Below are 27,389 nucleotides of genomic sequence, written 5' to 3' on the forward strand. Positions count from 1 at the left end.
GCCCCTGGGTTGACTTGGATCACATACACAGGCATGGGGACAGACATAATACGGCAACATAGATGACATTAGTCCTAATTCATGCTATTGCTCATTCTGTGGAGACAATATCACACCAAACTCCATTAGAAAAAGACATTTACAGCTGTGCTTATCAGCAGAGGTGCATACGTGGTATAAAAATGTCTCAAAGTCATGTTCTAACGGGATTGGAGCTGTTCTTCAATTTGGCGGACACCCACTACCTCCAGCAGCTATGATTACAGCATCAACAGAGGTGTGCAGTAATGAGCAGGGTGAACCTGGGTAATTCTAAAAAAAAAAAAAATTGTTAGAACAAGTGCCGCTTGGTGCATCATTTGCTGTTCATGGCACATTTTCCAGATGACAATAACAATTCCTCTAAACATCTTAAATTACGTTCTGCCTGGTATGTGCCTTTGCTGATAAGCAAGATGGAAATAAACAGCCAGGTTTTTAAAATGCAGCTTGGCGTGATATTTTCTCCACACAGGAGAGGAAGGGTACGTATTAAAGCCAACACAATGCATGACATGATGCTGAAGTAATGTGTCTTTATTCTTGTTTTAATTATGACCATTTATGGATATGGCCATTGCATTTCTTACGCACACTGTCATCCACAACAGTTTCTCCAGACACGAACCAGCACCTGGCTCAAAAGAAGTTAATTTGTCAACTGCTCAGTGGTTCTCATCCTGTTGCCTCTGCAGACAAAGACACTCTTGTGTAAGTGTGTGTGGGTGTGGGTGTGTGTGTGTTTTTGAGTCCAGGTCAAAATTTGGTGATGGCGGAGGCAATGTTCTCCAAGGCGGACCGAGCCTCGGAGGAGGGGAGAGCCTGGATGGCCTCCAGAGCCTTGTTGCCATGGTAACAGCATAAGTCCACCGCCGAGCTCACGCCTTTCTCCGACTTCACTGCTGCCAAGAGCTGTCAAGGGATGACAACAAACGTTAGTTTGTCCCGTTTGTGTCACTCCTGTTACCGTCAGGCTGTCAACACAACAAACTGTTAAGAGCCAGGGTAAGTTAGCTTACTGTTAAAGGAACTGGATTGTACACAGGCACAGCATTTCTTTTACTGAAAGAAAACCCATTGCATAGCATAATCATGTATTTAAATGCTGCCCCCGGCACCACACGAGGCAGCTTACAACTTTGAACTACAAGGGAAAAATTTCAGACTCATCACTAAGTTCAATTACTAAATTATATTTAAAGAATTGGCAAGCCATCTTTGATGATAAGGAAAAAGCACCGTTTCTGTAGATTCTTCCCAGGCATCTCACAGCTCTCATGTCTTTTCAGTCTAATTATGGCACCAGATCATAAGACTGCTGCACAGCCAGTTTCTGATACAATCCAGGTAATAAATTAAACAAATGGCAAAGCGCTGAAATAAAAATGTCCCAATGATGTTGATGGTGTTTGTGATTACTTTTTACGATGTCTGTTCTTTATGTCTAAAAACATGTGAATGATCTAAATGACAGACAGACAGACAGACAGACAGACCCCAGCAGATTAAGTATTCAGACAGTGAATTTGGGCATGTCTTTGTGCTTCTCTGCTGGTGTGTTGAGACATCTTCTTGCTAAGGGCGTTTTATATTATAAATTCTGGAGGTAGAAAACCCCGTAGGCCTTCCTTATTTAAAAAAACAAACAAAAAAAACAAACTGCAGGTGTCAAACTTGGTATCACCCTGCTTTTCAATTCAGAAACGATATATCTTTTTTTAATGTAGAAAGGATTTTGACCCTCATTTCACACCATGTCATTTGTTAACTTTATATTGCTCTGCATTAACTCCGTGTTCCCTCATCTCTTCGTATCCCCCATACTCTCTCTGTTTGAATATTAGGAAACCAGATACGTTCCACAACCCTGTTCTTTCTACAAGCGCTTTCACCTGATTCTTCTTTCTCTCCAGCTTGGTCAAATCAATCAATATTTAGGTGTAGCTTATCAGAACAAGTTATACATACATACATCTACAGTACACACACACACCTATACATATGTATGTGTATACACGAACACACGAACACACACACACACACACACACACACACACACACACACACACACACACACACACACACACACACACACACACACACACACACACACACACACACACACACACACACACACACACACACACACACACACACACACACACACACACACACACACACACACACACACACACACACACAGTATATATAACATTTTTCAATAAAACTGAATTGGCATCAACAAAGGCAACGTTGACTTCACTTCTTTCATGTAGTCAGACATTGTTATTCTTAGTATTAGTGAAAAATATTAATGTGTTCAAAGAATATTCACTTCAACCCAATCTCCCTGAATGATCTGTTTGCTTAAAAGTGTCTTTTTTGGGGTGACGTTAAGAGACTGACCGCATGAAATGGGAGTTTCTGTAAACGTTGTCGTTATTTCTCAGAGTTAATGGGGTGAAAGCACATGCTAAATCGTGCAGACAATGTGTAGATACCAGAGATGTCCACAAAGTTCCTCTAATCCTGCATTCCCATCTTTCTGCTGAATCAAAGCAAAGTTTAACTCTTGTGGGCCCAAGGTCTTACGTTTTATTCTTCCCCAAATGTCATCCTTCCTTCTGTCCTGGTCTCAGCTTTCATGCTTGCGTCCCCTCAATTCTCCTTCCCTTCAAACTTCTTCCCATGTCCCCTTTCCGACAGGTCTGCTGAAGGAGATTCTCTCACAATGCCACTGTCTCAGAGCCTCAGTGTCTCCTCCACAAATAGGCCTTGGAAACTAATCCTTTCTGCTCTGGTTTCAGACGGGACTAGATAACCCCCACAACACCATCAGACCCCTCCTCTGCACCCCTATCGGCCCCCCTCTTCCCTTACGCATTGACATTGGGAAGCTCACTTCTCAACTTTGATATAGGTTACAGTGAGAAGATGTCCTGTGTCTCTTTGATGGCTCCGACTGGTAGATGCCGTGCCAGGAGTAACTAGGTGAATACATGAAGATACAACAATGAAATATGGACCTATCTTCCTAAAAATGCAACACAAAAGCAACTAAAGTTGCTACACTCGGTAAGAGCATAGCATTTGTCTAACATTGTGAAGTACAGAGTGCTTAGCTTACTGAAGAAGCAGATTATGTAAGGAAAAAAAACAAACAAGTGGACTTACCTTTGAGTAATCCAGATGGTTTCTCTTTGTTTTTACCTTGCAGAGAAGAGAGAGTTATTATTATTAACATTGCCCAGGTTTCCAATGTTTCTTTTTCATTTTTGATCAGCCACTTTTTAAAAAGGTACAATTTGATGAAACTAAGAACTTGAAGACAGAACATTTGGGGTAAACATTTAAACTGCTCGTAGAAGTAGAAATCATAGAAGCCTGACTTCTGAACTTGTTGAGTCAAGAACTCCTGACAAGTCGTTCATTTTAACTCCTGCTCTACAGTACGTCACAAAAACGGTAAAATGTTCTAATAAATTAATTAAATAAGAATGGAGGAGTGCAAGTCAGATCAAAGAAATAAATACATGAGGTGACTTTTGGCTTGCCCAGTAGAGTGGGCGCCCCGTGACGTCTGAATCCAACCCGCGTCCCTTCGCTGCAATTCCTTTTCCCCCTTTCCTATTTTAAATCTAATAGGGCCTAAGGCCTTATTTAATTTAGCACATTTTTGTCTTAATTCAACTTAAGGTAAATGGTAAACCGACTGCATTTATAAAGCACATTTTGATCTCCCTGTATAAACTGCACAAGCGTTTTACAATTTGCCTCCCACTCACCCACACATTCATACCCAGATGGTGGCGGCGCTGCCATGGTGCTGGCCTTCGGGGATTAAACCGCCAACTTTGTGATTGTGACAACCTGCTCTACCTTCTGAGCCACAGAAGCAGAGCAGGATACCCAGGGCTCGGTTTACGCTTATCGCCATTTCTAGCCACTGGGGGACCATTGGCAGGCTGGGGGAACTCACATTAATGTTAAAAAAACTCAAAGGGACATTTTCTTGCCATGGGACCTTTAAGAAAACCTATTTACCTATGACATAATGTGTTCAGCCAAGATACTTTTTCACTTTAGGCATGAAACATGGCCACCGATGACTGAAAGACTAATAAAAGAAACAAAAGAAAACAGAAAAGAAAAAGCTGCCGCAGTGGTGTCATAGACCGTTCATACCTGCTGCAGCTGCTGACGCCATCGCTCCTGGCCAACGATCTGACGGTGGAAAACCACGGGGGCGGCGCTCAAACTGAACGACGGCTCCCCCACACTGCTCTTCAAAAACGGCTGCAGGTCCGAGTTCAGCTACAGAAGATAGAGCACATTGGTCAATCAGGCTGAGATAAGTGTAACTTCCAGGCAGATTTAAACCAACCCAGTGGTGAGAATGTGAACAGGTGAGCGTGCACTATGCCTACCTACACTCTGAGTGACTATGTTAATGAGCAGCATGATGATCAGTCTAGTGGAAGACACAGCTAGCCTGTTGATATTGGTTGTCCTTCAAAGACCTCCTTTCTTTCCTCCCATGCTGAGACTCCCTGAAGGCACTACGGGGAGCCACAGCAGGAGAGGATGTACAGCACTATAACTGACATTTAGGCTCACACCATAAGATTTCAGCCTCTGAATCTTGAAAAATGTTAGAGCATCTGCATCACATACATGTTTGTCTCTCATGGGAGAACAAAAAACAATTGAAAAAAACAAAAACATTTTCAGGGCCTTTAAACCAAGACTGATTATCTCAAAAGGTAGCACACTAGTGTGGCAGTTGACCTTTATTGATTTGTCCTTTACAGACCAACATCACTGTAATTTGCTGTGCGTGGTACGCTTAGATTAGACCTACCTTGTGGCCCAGTGATAGGTGCTTGCCGTACTTGTAGGCCAATCTTTGGGACTCCTTGTCGTGTTTGGCGAGCTCCATCGCAGCTTGACAGCTCTTGGCCAGCAGTGCTCCATGGGACAGAAACGTGTGCTCCTCCCACGCCGCCACATCAACGCCATCAGTGAGACTATTCTCCTGCAGAGCAAATAGAGGCAGAGACTCAGCTTTCACTACTTCTACCGTCCAACTTCAAAAGTTCCCACAGAGCACATCAGAACTCCTCAACCAAAACCTTGCTCTGTGATTTTATATTATAGTATGTAACTTGATGTGCACAAGAAACTTACAGTGATTTAATACAGTGGTTTACACAAGTTCTTCAGTTATTTATGATTTTTAAGTAATCTAAAATCTCGATTGTAAAATGTTAATCAATCCTCAAGCATTTTCTAGAATAAACAGACAACAGAAGAGATCATAACTGAAATTTTGTCTGATGTACACGGGGACATCACTCTGAACACTGCTAACTAGCTGAAAAAAAACAAAACAGACATTGTGGATTATTTTGAATGATAGTTAAGATTCAAGGAGAGTAATTATTAATTTTACCTGCCAAGAATGTTACATGGCTTCCATACAACGTACACCCACGCATTAATGTATATTGGGGCAATTTGGTTCCAAGAAACCCATATCTCTGATATAAAAATGGGTCAAATTTGACCCAAGGACTACACAAGGGTCAATAATAATAATAATAAATTGAATTTGTATAGCGCTTTTCAAAAAAACAAAAGATCTATACTTTTGTGATTGGAATTTATCTTGTAAAACGGTCTATTTGTAGGTAAAGTGTTTGAAATACAATGAGTAATGAAATGTGCTGTACAAATGAACTTGCATTGCCTTTATCTTTAGAGTCTCAAGTCACTCATTTTGTATTACTGTATTGAAATTGATTCCATGATATTTTAAGACACCCTTCTCAATTACATGGTCTAGCCTCATGCCTTGTCCTTACACAAACACTTAGAATAGATGCTTTACCTCAATATTATTGTGATTCTCACTGTAGATTCCTTGAACCACATCACCGATGGCACTCGAGATCAGTTCAACAACCTGTTACACAGATGAAAAAAAAAAAAGTGACATTTGGCTTAAACTATTCATCTTTAAGCAAAATACAATACATTTACACACCATCCTCTGTTATGTGACAAGGCTGAAACAGTCAACATGTCTATCAACAGCCAAGTGTCCTTGGACTTGTGCACTGAACAGATAACCTACTCATTATAAATCACTCGGACTAACAGCATCAATTAAACTCCTAAAATGTAGATGTAAATGAGGTAGATCAAAACTGACGCGCCACTTAGTTCGTCCATGACATTTGTAATTAAAAACCACAATTTTCCCTGATTGAAGCACTCTCATCTGAACAGCTGGTTTGGTGAAGAAAGAGGTGAGATGAGGGTTGGAAACCAGGCGAACTGCTGCAAACTCAGCTGCTCATTATCAGGCCATAGGGGAGCTCCTGTTGATTTCATAAAGCCCATCCAGGCCCCTTCATTCATTACACTTTGTATTTATAGAGAGGTCCAGTCGATAGAGACAGATCAGGTGTCGGTCCAGTCTGAGGGCCTGAAATGGAGCTAAAAGGCAGATGGTGAGACCAAATAAGGCTGTGTCCAGAGAGCACGGAGTAAACGAGGTTTTGGAGCAATGATCAGACTTTGGAGCTTTGCTCTTCATTCTCTCCACAAATTACATGACGATTGATTTCACTTTGCGTCCATGTGCATTGCAAATTCGCATGATTAGTCTGTTGATACTCTCTACAGTATACGATAGTGGTATTCAGCAGAAGAGGCCCAGAAAGATTCGGGCAAAACCGGGCACCTATAGACTATTTCCAGTACAAGTTAATCAATGTACAAGGAAAAGCATGCTGCTTTTGGGAAACTGACAGATTTCAACCTTCTACCTTAAAATTTCTTTTTAAAAAGGGGGAACAACTAAAAACGAAAAAAGAAAAAAAAAGGATTGCCTGGTTGTGGTCTAAGTATGTTTAAGACTGCAGTTGCCCATTTCCTCTTACAGGGGGCATGCGTGACTACATTTAAGCTTGCAGAAACTCTACAGCCCCCTTATCAACCACCAGAATTGAGGCTGCATCAAATGATTCAAAGTCTGGATCTAATGAATGAGTATGAATCTGATCTTCATCTGTTCGTCCTTCATTCACAGTCACAGAAAAGTGTGAACAGAGGTGTGGAGGCTACACCTGTACAGTTCAGATGAATGAGGTTAAATTTAGAGCTCCTTCAGCTCATCCCAGACATCCTTGGTTCATCAGAAAAGTCTGGTGACGCTGGCTGTTCCGTCAGCCTCGCATCGCCCTTTGGGTAACTGAATCCACTGGGGGAAAATATTGAGGAAACCCGAGCTTCACCCACAGACCTGGAAGGACAATGTGCCTACAGTATTACCAGATGTGGTGTCTCTGCCTGCCTTGGGAAGTGGGGGCCAGTGAGGGTCTTTTTTTGGAAAGTATCAGATAAGCTCCCCCCCTGCCTCCCCCTTACTCCATTCCCAAATCCAGCCGGATCGTGTTTTGCCGACAGGTCTGCGAGGAGGGAGAAACCGGAGCCCCACGGTGAGATTACTTTACAGTTAATACAAGTAGCGGCATAGGTTTCCTCTCAAGGCCACAGCACATAGTCTCCATCGCCCTCACTGCCTTAAAAGAAAAAAAGCTGTTTTATTAGAAAAACTTGGAAAGCTGCAAGAAGTACTCATCTGTTACCCTGTGTATTATAAAGATGAGAGACAATGATCACAAACGCTGCAAGAAAAGAGAGAATCTGTTCAGCAGTCAGTTTTTCGTACCAGACAGAGTTATTAATATCAGACAATTAGCAGACGAGGAGTGCTGGTCGGCCTGTGAAAAAGGATGTAAACTGTTGAATAATTCTCTTCTGTGGATTTGAGAGAAAAACCCTGATGACGTAATCTGGTCTATTGGGAAGTGTGGGGTAAACCCTCTTTTTTTTAAAAGAGTGTTTTAAAAAGATGATTTCCAGTTGCATCATGGGAAATGTAGGATCCAGTGTTTGTTGAGCTTGACCCATATTAAAGACTAGGGCCCAATCCCAATCTTCACCCGCAGGTCTAAACCCCGATCCCCCAAGGACGGATCTGACATCACCTGGTAAGTGGTTGAGAGTGAGAGGCTGCAAGGGACCAAAATAGTACAAACAGGAATGGGACAGCACTTTGCAGTGACATGTCACGTTACCTTGACAACACCAAAACATATTATTTACAATTGTGGATGTGGGACTTTTTAGCCAAGAATGATTCAAATGTCCTCCAGGCTCTCTACAGATTGGAGGAATCAAATAATCGATTGACTCATTTAACTAAATAATGTTATTTAAGGTAATGTCGTGTTCCTGTGTAAATTTAAAATGCCAGGCTGAACACTCACGTGCTAATCCTCCTTGTTTTTGTTTTAAAGGTCCCATGACATGGTGCTTTTTAGTTGCTTTTACTTAGACCTTAATGGCCCCCTAATACTGTATCTGAAGTCTCTTTCCCAAAATTCAGCCTTGGTGCAGAAGTACAGCCACTAGAGCCAGTCCCAAGATGAGCTTTCCTTAAAGTACAAGTCTTAACAAAAAGGGTCTTTTTGTGAATGTAACGGAAAAAAAACGGAAAAACAACAACAGCTAAAGTGAGTTGATCAAAAACTCTCTTTTTTAGTAAACTCTGTGTGCACCAACAATGTTCTCAATGCTCAATTTCACGTGTAAAGCCCCTGGTGATACTTAGAGTTTCACTAACTTTCAATTTACCATCTATTAATAAATGGTTATTGTAAAGTGTTACCAAAAATCAGATATACCCTTTAACAAACAGCTTGATAATGTAGCTCTCAGCAGAGTGTAGTCCTATTTCCCATGCTGGTTCCAGTATGTATGATGTCTGAAATCACTGTGCTAATAATGGAGAGTTATGCTTTGTTCCATTTACCTTAGACGTCAGAGCACAGAACTGGGAATGAATTTGCACCCGAGTTGACCGTGTTCCAGTTCAAGGTTAATAAAACATGGGTGGAGGGGACTCTAGCCAGGTTAGACATTGTTGGCAATACCAGTTAATAACAACCCATTTTGTGGTATTTCGAGTGTACAATGTAGCAACATGTCCACAAATAGAAGATGGACAGTACTGTGTTTATAACTGATTTAATAAGACCAAAATAACACTTTTAGTTATTTTTCACACTACTGTTACTGCTCGGATCAGCCATGTAGGATTGTCATGTTGAGGTTATTGAGATTCCCCCCGACTTTCTGAGTGGGAAACCCAACTTCACGGGTTATAACACCATTAGTCTCCTCAATTTCTGCAAATGGACATGAAGGTTGATGATGTGTAAACCTTTTCAAGATTTTATTTCCAAGACTTTCATGTTTCTTGAGGTAACAATCACAACTACAGAATGTTTTCTTTTATCCACAACGAAGAAGAGATGAACTGACTTATTTTGTTTCGGTTCAATTACAAATCATGTCAAAACACATCCCAGTCCTGTAACTTTAGCTCATGGTGATGGACTTTTAATACTAGTTTGCAGTGATCTAAGTTCCCCCTGGTCATAAAGCAGCAAAGAACAGCTTTACAAAAACACAGCTGAATATGAGCAACAGTGCATACTGTGGTTTGCCCTCAGTTCATTTTGTTTTGCTAACCTTTTCAAACATGAGTAACTGCTGGCTATCAGATGTCCATCTCCTTATTATCCTTAAAGTGCCCATATTATGAAAATCACTTTTTCTGGGATCTGGGCTGTTATTTTTGTGTCTATGGTGCTTCCACATACACAAAATAAAAATGTCCATGCTGTTTTTGGTGAGATACAGTTTCTGAACGTATTCCATCTTTAGTGTCTGGGTAAGCTGTTCAAAATCTGCAATGCTTTCTACGTCCTTAGCCAAAACAAGTTCTCAATGGCAAAACACTGCTACAACACATGAGTTCGCCATAATCTACAAAAAAAATACTTCCATGTCCCTGTTCTGCAGGTATTCCACAGTGATCCCTTGTTTAGAAGAAGTCTCCCAGCTAATCCTGCCTTGTACTGACTGAAGTTGGAGAAACAGCTAGCTAGCTGATATGATCCTTACCAAGCTACTGCGCATGTGCGACTTCCAACAAAGATGGAAAACAAGTGAGATGTCTCACTCTTTAGCTAAAACAGACCTGAACACACAGGGTGAAAAGAGGATCTGCAACAATGTGCACTGCAACGAAAGTGATGTTTTTTGAAAATTAAACCATGTAAACCTATTCTGGTACAATCTCAAAATACAATTTTCAACCTGAAAATTAGCATAAAATAACTTGCATAACTTTAAAAATATTCCACAATGGCGACATTTCTTACAGTTGTCTCAGATTACAGTCACACTCCTTATAAACAGAATTGCAGATTTGTTTGGAGAAAAACTTTCAAGCTTCATGCGGTAAATTGGTGCCACACAAGTTTGAGTGGCATTGCTCTCACCTTGACAATGAACCACACTAAACAGATGCTCCAAAACTTAAATTCAACCAACGTCAAATTGCTTGGTGAAGGCTCAATTTATGTGATTAAATCATCATTATATCTTAGTGGGTTTTTCTTCCATCCTCCACGCAAACATCAATTCCATTACTGTAATTTGTAGCTGAGGCACAGTGACAATTACCTCTCATAGTACTGTTGCAGTGATTATACTCCTAATGAAAGCCAATTACCACCGTAAAGGAAATGTCACCCCTTTAAAATTATCTTTCATTTATAAAGGAAATGTTGGTTCCTTTAGCTCCTGCTGTTTCCCATACAAGAAGCACCATTGATCCCGCTTACATTACATACTGGGAGGACGTCTCTTTGCTGCCATAGAGCAGACATAAACCCAGACTGTGTGTGCGCTGAATAAGAACGGAAGGGAAAGTGATAAGGGCTCGTCCGGCTGATGGCACGGGGGGGTTATTTTGATCCATTCAGGCAACCACATTCTGACAAAGCAGCGTGGTGACAGCATCTGTCAGCGAGAGGTTACCAGGCTACGTGGCAGATATGATCTGTGGTGCACTTTCAAGACCACCATCACACACACACACACACACACACAAAACTGAAAACTCAATAAGGAGGATTCCCATGGTGTACATTGTCTATGGTGTCTCCTGACCACATTCTTTACCATATGCTGTTGGAAAGACCCATGCCAGAGGGGTTTTCTGTGTTTTATATTGCCAGTGTGAAACACACTAAAGATGGACTGGATATTTAGTATTAGAATGAGAATCACAATGGCTGAACTGAAAAGCAAAGAGGGCCGCCTACAGAAATTCCAGCTACTATAACATGACATCCAAAGAAAAGAGCTCACACTCCACTTACACCAACGAAGTTTCCACATGTTCTGACCTCTGACCCTAGCCAAGCAATGTCTACTTGAGTTGTTATCCCTAAACACAGGTTGCAGGCTGCTTAACGAAAACTTGATTTTAAATCATTTTTAGAGAGCCAAACTAAAAGTATTTTATAAGTAAAAAAGCATGGACTAGAGAAAAGATGGTGTTCAAGTTTGCTGATTTCATGGTGGGAGGGAGATTATTATTTGTTTTATTGCCCTGACTAATCAGTAGTGAGTGATCTATACATCCCGCTGATGTGTTAGTGGACATGGAACCTGTGGTAACTAGGAGCAGTATACTTAAAATGTTTTTTTTTTGGGTAAACAAGTTCTGAATCTGTTTACATGAAAAAAGAAAAAGAAAAAAGAAACAGTGGGGATATCTGAACTAAAAAGAAAGAAAGGAATGTATAAAAAGTATTATTTAACTAGATGAACAAATAAGATTAGTTTACCTACAAACTTGTATTGGGAGACAGTAAAAAAGATGAATTTCCCTGTTTTTATTTTTACGAATCCGATCCTTGGGGAACAGTGTGATCTACACAGATAGAACTGAACATAAAGTTAAACCATGAACTCAGCCAGCATTAGTGGACAGTCAGTCCTTTTGGACAAGGTCCTCCTAGGGTGTAGGTCAGAACAGGCAGCTGTACAGAACAAACGGTCATTGAAAGTGCCGGTCTTTGCTGGAGTTTATAACAAACAGAACTACTAAGAAAAAGCCTGCTCAGATTGTCCATATGAACCAATCTTTAGAAAGTTATCAATGTTGTTTTTATATAGACACACAGTAGTCATGTGTTCCTTCCCAAGTAAAAGAAGGACCCACAAACACCTCATTTTAGGTGATACAGAATCGAGCAGGGAAGAGATTTCCAAAACGGACTCCCAGTCTTCCTCATAGTAGCTTCCTGATGCCCGTGAAGGCCACACTGGCTTTAATGACGTTGGCTGTGTAGTCCGGGCACATGGCAATTGGATTACTGTTGTAGTTCAGTTGACTGCCATGGTCACAGGAGGCATCTAGCTAAACAAATCAGAAGTTGATCATCTCACAGACACCTAGATTTATCTTGTGGTCCCATACGGGCACCCCCAGGCTGGGAATCTCCTAGTGTCCATTTCAGGAAGGAGATTTAACAAACTCTGAGTCTAACCCTGATCCCGGAGTTGATTTACCCTGCAATGGGAAACTAAGAGTTTCCGATTCCAGAACAGCTGATTCGAGTTGGTTCAATCAACTCTGAGTAGGTTCACTCAGAGTTAAGCGTGTGCACCATCACTATCAAAGGCAGCATGAATGGAGCCATGAATCTACCTTCCACCATGGTAACAACCACAAACAAACTGGTCAGCAGAAATGCTCATGCACACTCGCACATACAGCGAGTTTGAACAAAAAAAACACAAAAAAAACACAGCGGCTGCTGTAAAAGAGTGAGAATGTGGGAATGTGGGTGTGGGAGAAAATAAATTGCTGCTCGAGTCAACACATAAACTCTAATATAATGTATTCATTTCATATTTAATCATAGTTAAGCAATAATATTACTGGTGAAAAATTAAATGGTAGTAGGCTACCCCTATTATTTCATTAAGGTGCAATCCTGTGGGCCAAAAAGTAATCTACTACAAATCCCTTTCTGAGGTTGCAGCACCATCATTAAAAAAATGTTGATTGACAATCATTTATTTCTTTTATATGTCTCTTACTGGTTTGTGTCCAGGGAACAAAACACACACGTTTAAAAAACATTTCCGAGCTAGTCTCACTCTTCTGACGGCGCTTGGCTATACAGTGGCTTTACTAAAATGCTCCGCATCAACAATGTTGTAAAGAAAACTGACGTTTGCAAAAAATAAATAAAATAATGCAACACAAAGAATGTGCTGGGATGTAGCGCATGTCCACGATGACGTTAGTGATACAAGGATGGATAAAGTTAGGTAGGCTACATAACTGATAGACCGGGAAGAAGAAAAAACAATAAAGTTCTAATAGGCTAGTTACCCGGAACTGAAAATACATCTATAAAGTAGAGGCCTCAATATCATCTCTTGACGTACGTTTAACTCACTGCAAAGTAATACAGCTTCTTCATCCACGGGATGGTCGACAAAAGGACATGCCATGTTCGAGAAAAGCAAAACGTTTTATAGTGTGCCTAACACAGTTAATAAACCAACCCTGTTTTTTACTTATGCAGATAAACTGCTCTAAAATGCGTCTGACACAGACTCAATGAATGAGCAAATGAAAGAACGCCGTGTCAGAGGGAGGAGACTGAGAAGAAAACCTGTTCCCGACCAGGTTAGGTTCCGACTCAGTTACCATAGTAACTGACTCTAAGGTTAAGATACCTGTCTTTCTGAAACAGGCTGGAGTTACCCTTCTCCATCAGGCTTGATTAACTAAAACCCAGTTTTCCGTCATTTCAGGGTTAACAAACTCAGAGTTCTCACTAAACCTCCTTTCTGAAACGGACCCTTGGTTACACTGTTTAAATGAAAAAGGATCTCTGGAGCGGTAAGGACGGCTAGGCGCTCAAATAAGACAGCAGTGTCTCTTATAAATATCACTAGTGTCAGGTCTGATATTTCACAGGGCAACAGCTTCTTACTGACAGACAGGGTACCTTTGTGTTATTTAGTTGGGCAAGTCCAGTACAGGCATTTGCTAGCAGGAAGTCGCCACTCAGGACAGCCATCTTATTCCCAAACTCCATGTCCTTCAGCGGGCCATCTGAATCCGTCCACCCCTTCAGATCAACTATCCCACGATGCACCAGGAACGCCGTGTGGATCAACTCAGTGATTTCTGCTAAGTGCCGCTGACTATGAAACACAAAAAAGAATACATTTAAAAATCTCAGCTTTTTTTGTCAACAGCTTTTAAGAGAGGCGTTCCAGAGGCTTGACAGTTAGAGAGCTTTTTGACAGAAACCTTTTTATTGTCTTTATACTGGTGAAATATGCAGGTTTGACAACTCATTCACAGCATCACGTACAGGTGCCCTGACCACAAAGGAATCGATCAAAACAAAGGATTTGCTGGTTTCATTTCATCCTTCTAGCAACAGGGGAAAACATCTATTTAGTCAATAAAACTGCAATATTCAGATTGGGGAGCCTTGTTTTTTATTTCAATATAACATACAAAACTGCTCCAAACAAAGACTACTCACTGGATAAACAGTTTTCAACTGCGATTCAACTGCAATCTAAACATGTACTTACTGGACATCTTAAAAGAATAAAAAAAGATTTTTTTTTTATAAAGAGATATTTCTACAACTACAATTTGGTTTTAAATATTTTCAAGTCAAAATCAGCAAGTAGGGCACAAACCAACATGTCAGAAATCTGCCTGCACAGTGGCTCAAGGGCTGTGTTAAAAAAAGAAATTAAACTCATCATTAGCAAATAAGAGCCATTTTTGATTATGAGAGAAAAGACATAAAAGTGGTCTTTGAATAGCGCCTTTCAGAGCAGCCTTAGGGAGGATATAATCAAATGTTGATTCAGTCATTGGTGAGGGATAATTAGACTCCTCTCCATATGGAAGGAGCTCGCCACGCTGCGACAGGAGGCATCCATCCAGACAGGGTTGGGTGCGCTGATAGCCACTTACGACCTTCTTTCAGCTGCGGAGAACCTGATGAGCCAGTCGTCTGCCTTGTGCTCCAACCCCTTCCTATATACACACACCCTCGCACATACACACGCGTCTTGTAGCCAGGTAATTGCCGTGTTTGACGTCGACATGAAAAAGATGTGATTAAAATTCAATAATGTCATCTATTTCACCTCTCAATCACATCCATTGTCTGGTTGGTTCCTCAGTTCGGTGATGCAGAGTAACAACTCAGCTCCATATTAGAGTTAATAAGTTCAGGGTTTAAATAAGAGGAAATTAACAGATTGACAGTCACATGTTCTCAAGGTGCCTCGGAGTAAGGGTTAGCTCGACGGGTTTCAACTCATTGTTACTACAGGTGGAATATTATAAAGAGATGTGGCTGATTTCAGGTCACAAAAACAGTATTTAAAATGTTTTCTGAAAGCCAAGGTCAACCCTAAGGTGGCGGTGTACATGGTTGTTTAACTTGAGCCAAAAACCAAAAATAAATAACATCATCTGCTCATGCTTTTGACTTCACATCAACACGTCATTGTGATGATCAATCAAGTTGGAAAAAAGGTTAGTTTAGGTCTAGTGTAAGAGTTAAACAGGAGCATTTACATTGCTTCATCTGATCTGACTAACAATGGATACAATATAAAAGAACCAGATAGGAATGCCTGTTTTTGGTGATTCACCAAAATGACTAAGGATAGCTGTGGTAGGATAAACAAAGTATGGCAAAATCTCTCATTTAAGACAATATTATATTGTAATGTTATTTCATATTGAATTTTTGATTTTAAAATCCCCAAAACATCTGAACCCTAGTGTATACACATCCCAAAGCTGTGCCTCCAATCTAGCAGTCCTGATCAGTAGCAGTTGAGCTTTGGGGAGGAAAAAGGGGGACAAGGGGGCCGGTGTATAAATAGCTTTGGTGCCCAGTTGCATAGCAACCGATGCCATCTTGCCGAGGTGTAACGCCCCTCACCACGCCCCTTGTCCTGACTGTTCTCTTCCATTTTCCTCCCTCTGCAGTCTGCCTTGCCATGAAATACAGCTTTGCAGATGTGAGTGTGTCCCTGTGTGTGATGTAAAGAGGTGGCCTGGCTTTCATTTGTCACAGGAAATTAAGAGGTGTGATCGGTAAAAGTTGACTATCTGTGAGAATCTATCTATCTATCTATCTATCTATCTATCTATCTATCATGGTGATACTTTGGTGAATCATCAGTGTCAGGCAGCAGAGTGGGAAATGTTTTACAAATGCTGCCTGTCAGGAGGGAGGAGACCATCCCCCGGAGGTTTCAATCACCCCCTCAAACCCGCCCCACCCCAACTCCCTCTATCTCTCTCTAATGAGCTCAGGAGAGGTGGGGGGAGAAAGAGAGCCAGATAGTGCAAATGAGGTGATCAAGTCATGCTGTGTGTGTGTGTGTTTTAGGGTTTGGACTATCCATCAGACATGAGTAAGGGAATGCATGTTGGATTGTGATCCAGTGCCACAGTAATGCTAGTGCCAGGTAGTGACATGAGGTGAGTGTGTAATAACTTGTCCTGTAGAGAGACCCAACCTGCTGACACGGCTCGGCCACACAGCCTGAAAAGGATCGGACTCGAGTGCTTCCAGGGTGCCCGGGTTATTCCAATTAGTTCTAATATTAGGATGTTTCTGCACAGACACGGCTCCACTACACACATGTGCTTTGTGCCAGCTAGCAGTAAGAAAGAAGCCTTTCAGGCACCCAGCGCGCAGCCATGCCAAACACAGCAGTCACTTCTGGAAACCACTTGGAACACACCCACATCCCTGTTCAGAACTGCTGTTCCATGTGTGTGAGAAAGTCAGAGAAGACCTTGGGCTGCTACCTTAAGCATTTTACCAGGAGTACATTTATACCATATTGAAATACTTATTCAGTATTCATATAAAATAACAAATAATTGAATAAATGTTAGTTTGTTACATCCTTGCCTAGAAACTTCATAAAGCAATTTTCTATCATTTGTTATATCAAAACTAAAGAGTCTACAGCCATACTAGCCAGTCTGTGAGACTGTAATGGTCACTGTAAAGAACTCTAAACACTCTAAAAGATAAAGGTTGACAACCAAAAATAGTTTTTGAAGATGCAGTGAAGTAAATGTAATAATTAGCCAGAGGGTGGTGTCAGAATCTGAAATCTACAGAAAAGTCAGGGGACAACTTAAGTCATTAGGATTCATCCTCTGCGTAACACAAATGTTTGTACAATGTTTTGTGGCAATCTATCAAGCAGATGTAAAGATATTCTAATTGGATAAGTGCGAATTGTGACCTGTTGGTGGCACTGGTCAGTAGAGTTCTTTTCACACTTGCATTAAAACCCCAAAGGTATCTAGACATTACCCGTATGGGAGAATGCAAATGTCTGAATCTGTTGGACTGGACATTAAACAGAATTTACCCAGCCAGCTGACCAAGTACAAAATCTGTGTAATGTCCCATTGAGCCCATGTGCGAATAGAGCAGCTTGCTGTCTGGAGAATTCAGTGAGTGAGCGTTTCTATCATGCAGCAGGCGCGAAACCGGAAAAATACAAACATCACAGAGTGAAGAAGATGGGTGATTTACACAAAGACGGCAACAAAAATGTCCAACTGGAAAGACAACAAGATTGATCATCAGTAAGGGGCAACACTGAAATCGTCAAGACAAATTATTATATAAATATATAAGTATATTATGTGTCTTGGCAATTTCATGTCTATATATATATATATATATATATATATAAAATATATATTTTACTGTGTCTATTTAATGTCTATCTGTGTTATTCTGATGTGTGTGATTTTTTCTTTTGAGTTGCAGTAACAAGTGAGTGAGGGATTAATACAGATGAATTCATTAAAAAATACCTTATCTTAAATTCAAAGAATGGCAAGAGACTTGCTTGTTTGGGACTGCAGTGTAATCATGTAATGTAATCATGGGTTTATCTTCAAATTTAATGGCAATCTGTCCAAAAGTTGTCAAGATATTTCCATCTGAACCAAAATGGTGGACAGAGCAACCAACGCCACTGCTAATACAATACCGTCATACAGCCCCTATAAAAGATAATACTTTCAGGCTAATTCATTTTAGATTATATTGTTAGCAACAACTGAGAAATGTTGCTGAATAATGGTTGCTCTGTCTAGTGAGTTTCTATTAAAAAAGATTTGACATTTTTTATACATACATATCATTATAATTAATATAGCAGTAAATGCAAAGAAGGAACTGCAGGGCGGACAAAAAGTTAGGTACTAAAAGGACTTTTTGAAGAAACAATTAGCCTCACCTACTGTAAATATAACCAAATACAAAAACCTATCCTAATCTTGTAACTGCGGTTTTATTGCCTCCACATTCCGTCATATTTGCAAGATGATGTAGTGCTTCATTTACAGGAATTGATATGGACAATAACCACAGAGGACAAGATAGAATTACCTGACACAAGGGTTTTATTTCACTATTTATCCTTCAGCAGCCATGTAACAGGGACAAAAGTGGCATCGCCTTTCGTGGTCTGCTTGCCCTGCACATTTATGGCATGTTTACTGCCCAATGTTTTCTCCCAAGCATTACATACATGAGAATGGAAATATGTGGAAGCCAGAAAGATCTGCTAGTGTATGGTTACAGATATGAACCATTAGCTGTGGATTTAAACTAACAGCTTGGTTTGAATGTATTGAACCAAAGAACTTGCTTGGTGGACACTAGCTATGGTTGATATGGCCAGAATTTTTAGACAGTCTATGATTAAGGTCGGTAGAAACCTTTTTTTAACATTTGAGAAAATCCTCAAGGGTATAGTGTTTTTATGCAATTTCTTTTATGCAATAGCAACCAATGAGATGTTTCACAGTTAACCAGGCATTAGGGAATTTCTTGCATAGGTGGAAGATTCATCGGTGCATCCTGCTGATGTTGATACTTACACCATCTAGAACTGTAAAGTCAAACATGCAGTGTTCAGGGAGTCTACCAGCTGGCAGGAAGTGTGAGAACATCAACAAACCAAAAACAAAGGCAGAACAGCAGGTTACTGGATGGCTGATGCCAGTGGCTGCTGAAGGAGGGGGGGCTGTATTTGTTTATAGTGAAATGGGCTTAGTTAAGGTATGTCAACTAGTGCAAATTCTTTATAAAAATGATCTTTTTTTATACTACAGTTTGTAATGTAGACCTCATTTACATTACATTTAGACCTCTTAAGTCACACTCCCGAGATTCTCTGTTCTTGGTTTTGGTAGCTGGGACTGCCACACTTGTGTGTGAGGGAATGTAAGTGCCCCTTTAGTCACCCTATATGTAATATTTACCAGTGCTGTAGTACTCAAGATCGGTCTTTGTCTCAAGACCACTTTTTGAACGTCTCTGCATCGTCTCTGAATTGACCACATTTTTACTCGGTCTTGTCTCGGTCTCAGATAGAAGAGAGAGAAGAGGACTCTGGATTTTATTTCAAGACCGGTCAAGACCACAAGTGATGGGATTTCGCTAGAATGCATTGTCTGATTTGTGCCTATGTGTTAAAACTTGCAAATGCAACTAATAACTTGATCTTTTCTTGGTCTTTCCCTGAATTGGTCTCGACTTTGTCTCAAAACGTCTCAGTCTTGATACGGTCCGGTCTTGGTGATGATTTTGTCTTGGTTTAGGTGGTTTTGACTACAACACTGATATTTAACTTGCTCATTTAAAAAAAAATCTATATATATTTCAAATAATTTTTTAAATTAAATTAGAGGGCCCTAGCCGGCGCAGGTCGATGCTTTGACGGACATTGGATGGATCTAATTAATAATGGGCAAAGCTGCAACCAACTTGCCATCTTGTGACTCAAACCTATGTAAAATAATGCAAACATTTATCCTGAACCTCAATAACTCAAGTTTTATTTTTATGTATTTACCTAGGATAGATACCGCTGACCATGCCCTGAGACAGAAGATCGGAGGCTGTGTGGCTCGGCCCTGCAGCTTTCGACAACAACAGTACGATCAGTCCCCTCAGCTGAAGGTTGTTCCTGTTGTCGTTGACAAAGCCCCTGCAAAGAAACACCATCAGTAGATTAAAATACAAATAGATAAACATTAAAGACTTGATCCTTTAGTCAGCGGTGATATGGTCCCATGGTCCGTTAGCTCTGTAAGAAAGTTTTTTTTTTTCCCCTACAATTGTCCTCGACAACAAAAACAGACACACTTTACTGGCAAGCAAACTGAATGTTAAGTTCGTCCCTGTGTTTACAAAATGCCACAATACAGTATATAGTCCGATCTTTTAAAGCAGCAAAGGAGCTTTAAAAAGGGGAAGCATGTGGAATTTATGTTTCTAACATCTAACCCTACACAAGGGCTTGTCAAAGTCCGGACCAAGGTCCGCATCCGCACCGAACGGCTAGTCAACTTCAGTCCCAGCCCATAGCTTGTGTTATGAGTAGAAAACGTTTCGTAGTGTAACATTTTCTACTTTGAAATAAATGTTCTGTTGATACATTTTTAGTGACATTGAAAATACAGTAGTGGTGTTAAGCTGACCGTAGTTGATCAGTGAGCCGTCTGGATGGACTTATTTTTACAACTAGAATTATTGTTTTGGTATTTATAGAGAAAGAGTAGACTACCAAAAAAGGTACCGTTGGTCCAAAAGTTGACCACTACTCAATTCAGTACCTAATTCAATAAATGCTGCTTAAATGTTATAATTAAGTTGATTAAATGTTATTTTGTTTGAATCAGATGCTTTGAGTAATAAGTCTGAGAACCGCTGTCCTACTCCCTGCTGCCATCTATTGTGAAGTGCCTAATTGCACTAACAACTGTTCCCACTGCTTTACCCTGTTTTAATGAGCAATGTTTAAGAACCAGTAACAGCTTGAAAACACCCCTCATGCATAGATGAAACTATGTGGTTCATAGTTAAAGGAAAATAAAGTTGGCTAACACATTACTTCCAAAGTATGGTTTATTTGTCCTTTGTGGTGAAAACCAGTCCCGCTGACTTCCATGCAGGTCGGCAGTGGGAATTGCAATCTAAAGGCGGCTAATCATCAAATCTATCAGTAAATAAATTAATAAAATGATTGAGACGGCTATTGAGACATGAAACTGAACCAAAACAGTAAAGTTAGTGGCTGACAAAACACAAACAATGACTTTGAACAAGCTAATAGAGTGCTCCATAGAGCTGAGGGAGCCGCATGGAGGGGTGGTTGGTCTCTGTGGGTTTGTCACTATGAACGAGCCATTGTTAATGTCAAAATATTGATTATAGCAGCTCTAAAAAGATGTTGTAAAGCTGAATTACAGGAATATAATTGATCTGTTTTGCTGTAGGACTATACATTTCTTTTGGGTTTGAAGGGGGGGGGGGGGGGGGGGGGGGGGGGGGGCATACCCACAGAGATGCACACAGAGCCCAGAGGTAGCTGCCTGTGTAGTGGGCAGATTAAATATCTTTTTACACTCTCTGGGGAGCGGTTAGACACAGCACCTCTAATCCTGTCCCTATGGGAGCCCCTTGTGCCATGAATCACGCTCTCATTAGGGGCTCCGAGGCAGACAAGCGACCACGCCCCCCTCCGCTCGATGCCCAGACACCGGCCTCGCCACCCCACCTCCACCCTCTATGACCCACCCCTCTGCACCACAGGGGGAGGTGGAGGCACCCGAGACAGAGAGTGGATGTGAGAGATAAAGCATGAAGAAAGGGAGGGAACGGAGAGAGATGGAGGAAATAGAGGCCGACAGAAATGAGAAAGCCAGAGAAGATGACAGAAGAAATACAATGGTGATTCAGGGTTCTGGTGTAAGAAAAAAAAAAAAAAACATACCCTGAAGCTTTGTTCCTTCCCAAAAAACATAAAACCCCTCACGCTGCCTTTCCCAAAAAAAAAAGAGAAAAAAAAACAGCGTTATACAGCTGGCATTATGTAGGGCTGTCTTTCATTGGAGCTCATGGGGTTTATTTAGTGTTACTCTAAATTGTTACTCAATTGGAAAATAGGGACTAGCCTGGCTAGTGGTGAATGCAGAAGCATCGCCCGATGAACAGAAAACTAAAAATTAAGAAGCTGCTTTCCTCTTGGGAAGTCTGGTTAAGCCAGTGGCCTGAGGGTGGTGGATGATTAATATTTATGTCACTATCCATACCGGCATACATCAATCAATCATAACCACCCTCCCGCAAAGGGGTGGGGCAAGGATGATGTGGGAAAGGAGAGATAGTACAGAGAGGTAGAGAGGGAGCAGGAAGAGAGAAATGGGCTGCTGTCATTTTAAAGGGTTGTGAACAGGTCACCACGCCTTCTGCTCCGCAACGGCAGCGCAGGAATTCAGGAACTTTAGTCGCTGTATCCAGGGGCTGGAATTAATGGATACAAATGTATGACCTCAGGACTGTGGTGGCATATTGATCCTGTTATCATCTTATCCTCTTATTGATCCCATTTACCCCTTAAATATTGAAAGAATTAAGGTGCCTGCACCTCGAATGTATGCAATGAGTCTCAACTGTGCACAGCAGATAGCTTTATAGATTATGATTATGTGTTTAGAAAGTCAGTTTATTCCGATTCCCAGGGCTTGATTCTTACAATTAAAAAATGACACAAAGTAACGCAAGTGGTCCTCTGAATGGTGTGTCTGTAATAGTGCTGTCAATCTTCCTTTATACTACCATTCAAATTTAAATTTATTTTAATGTTCAAACTATATTCAACTATCCAATGCAGCCTGTTATAAATATGTACTACACATCGTAGGCTTATGTATCGTCAATGCCACTATTAGCATGTGGTTGTTGTTACACCTTCTGTCCACTAGAGGGATTTCCAACATTAGCCTGTCCTTGAAGGGGACCTATGTTATGGCGCATTGCATTTCTGGCACACAACTGTGTTTATATTCATTTTCCACCACGAGCACACAGCAACAAACACAAATCAACAGAGATCTCTGTGATGAAACATTATCTAACAAGAGTAATGAAGCGGCTCTGTTGTAAAGGCTAATGGTGCTCGGTTAGCACAATGACATCATGTTAGAAAGCACAGCTAAAACGATTTGTAACAAACAAACAATGGTTTTAGCCATGATGCTAACGGCATTGATAACTTAGCCAAACGGTGCTGCCATTACTATTTTAGTGATGTATAAGTTAACCTGTTTCTTGCAGATTGTCACGTTACTGAGAATATAGCTATTAGAAAGTAATATATGAAGTTGAAGTTACTCTCCCAGCTAACATAAACTTAAGCTGTATCCAGGAAGCTCCCACTCAAAGTTAGGAAACACAAACAAGCTAGCTAATTAATGTTAACATAAGCCTTTTGACTTGGTGGATTAGGATGTTAAAGTCATGTTAAAACTACTTCCCATCCTTCTTCCTTCCTTCTACTCTTAGTTTAACACTAGAAGGCTGTTGTCACATTCATCTGTTGGAGTGGGGAGGTTTATCTGAGCTTGAGTTAAATCGAGGTTAAACAACATCACAACTAATTTGAAGGACAGTTGTGGTACAATGTGCAGCTAACACATTTGTGATGCGGAAATCTGAAACTTGGGTGAAGTTTTAATGGGCTAATAGGATTTTCTTTTTCTATCTACATACAACAGACTGGAGAGGATCTTTAATTTAGATGTAGATGTAGATGAAATATGCAGAATAGTTGGGCACCATTTAACTAATCTTAATGGTCATCATATTGAAGATCAAGCTTGAGACTGCAAAAAGAAAATATGAGAAAACACTGGAAGGAAACACTAGTCGAAGTCAAACTCTCAAGGACTGTCCTTAAAACAAGTTCCTTCTCCTGGGCCGCAGTACCCTCGCTGTAACTCCAGACTTTGGGGCAAAGTTAGCTGAGCTGCAGTTTTTGAGAATGAAAGGAAAGGAAAAACCGAAACCCAACTCCACGAGGGTCTGCCTGTCTGCTATTGTGGATATTTTTATCTGCCGTGTGTCTAAGGCCGAGACACAGTGGAAATACGAACCAGACAACCCAAGCTGACAGTGAGGAGTCAGACTGTCAAGAGGTCTGCTTTTCCCCCCTCAACACCCCCGCCCCCTTGCTACAACACCCAAATGGATTTTCATATCAGATTTAGGTGTATAGGTTATTACACCCTTGGGCTCCTGTTTCCTACACAACCGTCTGCATGGCAGGATTGAGTTTAAGGACTCTCTCCTCTCGTTCCCTTTCCTTGGTTATCGAAGTTTCCGAATTCTTTGATAAAACTTTAAAAAAACTCTGGCAACTCTTCTGATGAAGTGACTGGAAAATAATATCTGGAAGATGTGACCTGTTGTAGTTTCTCCTTCATCAATACACAATGGTGGACTTGGAGTTGCATAACAAGTAAGCTCTGTTGGCTTTGTGGTAATATAGCCAAATACTGGATATAGAAAACATATGCCTGGTATGGTCATTGGCCTGTTCAGGAACATCTAATCAAGTTGATTTATACCAAAAAAGGAGGCGGCTATGACATGCTTCTGCCCTCATCTGCAAGAGAAATCAGTGAACAGTAGGCCTGCACGATTCTGGGAAAAATATGAATCACGATGTTTTAGCTTAGAATTGATATCACGAGTCTCTTGCACAATTTTTTTCCACACAAATTGTAAAGTTTATTGCACACATGAACCATGACAAAAAGAAATTGGCAGTACCAAACAGATTTTGTTGGCACCTATAGCACATTGCGCATCACCACAGGCCTGTAAACATAGAGGCTTCGATGAAAAGAAGGGAGAGCATTGCAGCGCTTGTGAGTGCTCTAACACGTATTCTATACGGTTTAAAACTCACAAAAGAAAGTAGTGTGTTTGTGATGCAGACGGCTCGTAAAATTATATGAGAATCTACGTTTTTTTAATTAAGTTATGTAAAACTGAAATTGTGAACAGAGTGAATCGAGATATTATAACAATTGACATACTGTATATTATCAGTTGAATAATCAGTTTTATGTTGTTTCTGTCTCAGAGTACATAATACAGTTTTTGGCTACATTTTACAGCTGTAGTTACCAAGGGGGTAAGCCGGCCTCTAAAAAGCGTACCTACTATGAAGCCATTTTGATGCCATCGAGCCATCACCAGCCGATGCTTCGCATTAATTGCCATTCATTTTGGCGCCACTTTGACAGTGAATAACTTTACATCTGAAGCGTTTAAAGACTATTTGTCCAGTTTAATTCTATAGAAACATGACAATGTAGAAAAAGCCTCAATAACCTTGCATCTCACATTATGGCTCGTTATGTAAAGTGTCTTGAGATAACTCTTGTTATGATTTGATACTATAACTAAAGTTGACTACAACAAAAGTGGTTTGCCAGTAATATTTGCATGCCTTCATCTGCGGGAACATGTCAGGATCTGAGCTTTGTGCCACCTTGTCTAATAAAGACCATGTGTTTTGCGGGTTTTAGTCTAACTGTTTAACTGTGCCTACATGACAAACCCAACACCATGCAGACCCCCTCCCCCCCTCTACATCATGTACCTCGGCATACTACATACTCCTAATTAAACTTGGAGTATGATGCACACAGGCTCTTTTTAGATGGTTATTGCAAAATAATACACACAATATATCATCTAATACCATAAGAGACTGAAAATAGCTGTTGCTTGACTGAAAATAAATGTATTGATTTATGGATGCAAACAATTGTTGTTTACCCACATGCCTAGGAAATGAAAGTGGATACTATGAATGCATCTGCAGGTGGAATCAAGTGTGTTTGTTTGTTTGTGTGTGTTGGTCTTGTAAGACACAACATAAATATCAAACCCCAATTATATGAGTTGCCAAATAACCTGTGGGGTTTCATTTTAAGTTTGCCTTGCATTTGTTAGTTTTTTTTAACAAAACAGTGGCTAATCAATGTTTTGAATGCAATCATCCGTGCAAAAGAAAAATCGCTGATTACACAAGAGGCACACATCAGAGTGAGGCCCAGTAATAATGGAAAACTAGCTGCACTCAAAGATTTTGGCCATGGTTTTGTTGGCTCATGTGTTTTTTTTTGTCATGCTTGGCACCAAAGCAGTTCCTCTGCTTGAAGTTTCTTTCACTTTTACTGTTCAATGGTTTTTCTTAGGTAGTTTTTCCTTTCTTTCCTTCTTCATGAGGGTCAAAGGACAAAGGATGTTGTATGCCCTCTGTGGCAAACAATAACAACATTGACTTAACTTAATTTGAATCCTCCTTTCAGGGTTAGTAGTAGTGGTGTACGAAAACGATTCACAGTATGTCAACGTAGTTACTTTTCCCATGTATGTATTCATATATATATTATTTTATTTTTTTAAATCCATATTATTCATGTGGATTTGTTATTTTAACGCCCTGTTATGATGTATGTGTATGTTGTGTGTGATGTCTTGAAGCTTCTAGGGCCTTGAATTTCAATAAAGTATCTATCATGTGATTGCAGTAGACATCCAATAAAAAATAAAAATAAATTAAAAACCTATAGATTTTTGGCATTCTATGAATCGATTTTGAATTGGTAGAGCACGAATCCCAATTAGAATTGACTTATTTGCACTCCCCTAGCTTAGTAGTTGTATTATCTAAGAGGAAAGGTAATTAGGCCCATTTCCTTTAAATTGATAGCTAGTTGGGGTTTTATGTTCATGTCGAAATAGAGCGAAACAATAACCCTCTTTTAAAAGTGTATTATCTATTTCGAAGCTTTGCTGACAGATACACAGTCTCGTGCTATGTTACCACATTTCTTAATAGTGTTTGGTTTGGCGGAGGACAACTCGAAGCTCAGCGGAAACCAGCAGAAGGTCAGCAGGGTTAACGTTACCTTGCAGTGTTGAGTAAAGGGTGTTTAGTCCCGACCAGCTTCCTGACGTACATGGCAACATTACTGATTTCATCACTGAGCAGGCAGCGGAGACTCATGAAGGAGGTAGGATATCCGACAATCCTCTCTGCGTCGGAGACCACTTTAGTCCAGTTAGCAGGTTCAGAGCCGGAGAACAGACTCAGTGTGCTCTGTCTTCGGCTGGACAGAGCCCTGCAGGTAAGTCGTGACCATGAAGCTGGAAACATTTCTTCTCGCTGTATCTCTCTCTCTCTCTCTCTCTCTGGCTGGAAGGTTTTTGTACTTTGAGACAGTTGCTCAAAGTGTTATTTACGTACCTGCCACCATCTTTAAAAGTTATCACCAGATTCAGCTTCTAACGTTGCAAAATATCCTTAAACAGTGCCGCATTTGTATTTCTTAATCTGTTATCCTAACAAATATATAGCGTCACAATCTATGATTCACAACACACGACCTGTCTCTGCGAGCCGCCATCTTTAAACGCGTAATATGTTACGTCGCTGTA

At 40.6% G+C, this 27,389-nt stretch overlaps 1 protein-coding gene and 1 long non-coding RNA gene across 2 annotated transcripts; one reads left to right on the forward strand and one right to left on the reverse strand.

Moving 5' to 3' along the window:
* Positions 1-474: 474 nt before the first annotated feature.
* pdss2 (prenyl (decaprenyl) diphosphate synthase, subunit 2) lies at positions 475-27,389 on the reverse strand. Its single transcript, XM_034857447.1, has 8 exons — positions 26,861-27,389; positions 19,942-20,076; positions 14,001-14,199; positions 5,930-6,004; positions 4,901-5,074; positions 4,225-4,353; positions 3,214-3,249; positions 475-951 (listed from the first exon to the last, which is right to left on the reverse strand). The coding sequence occupies exons 1-8, from the start codon at positions 27,106-27,108 to the stop codon at positions 796-798; spliced, it is 1,152 nt and encodes a 383-aa protein (XP_034713338.1). The 5' UTR covers positions 27,109-27,389; the 3' UTR covers positions 475-795.
* LOC117935350 lies at positions 8,653-13,854 on the forward strand. The gene is made up of 3 exons (XR_004654742.1): positions 8,653-8,663; positions 11,766-11,769; positions 13,450-13,854. It is a non-coding gene; the product is annotated as an uncharacterized LOC117935350 (long non-coding RNA).

This window comes from Etheostoma cragini, chromosome 20 (genome assembly GCF_013103735.1).
Source record: "Etheostoma cragini isolate CJK2018 chromosome 20, CSU_Ecrag_1.0, whole genome shotgun sequence".
NCBI lineage: Eukaryota > Metazoa > Chordata > Actinopteri > Perciformes > Percidae > Etheostoma > Etheostoma cragini.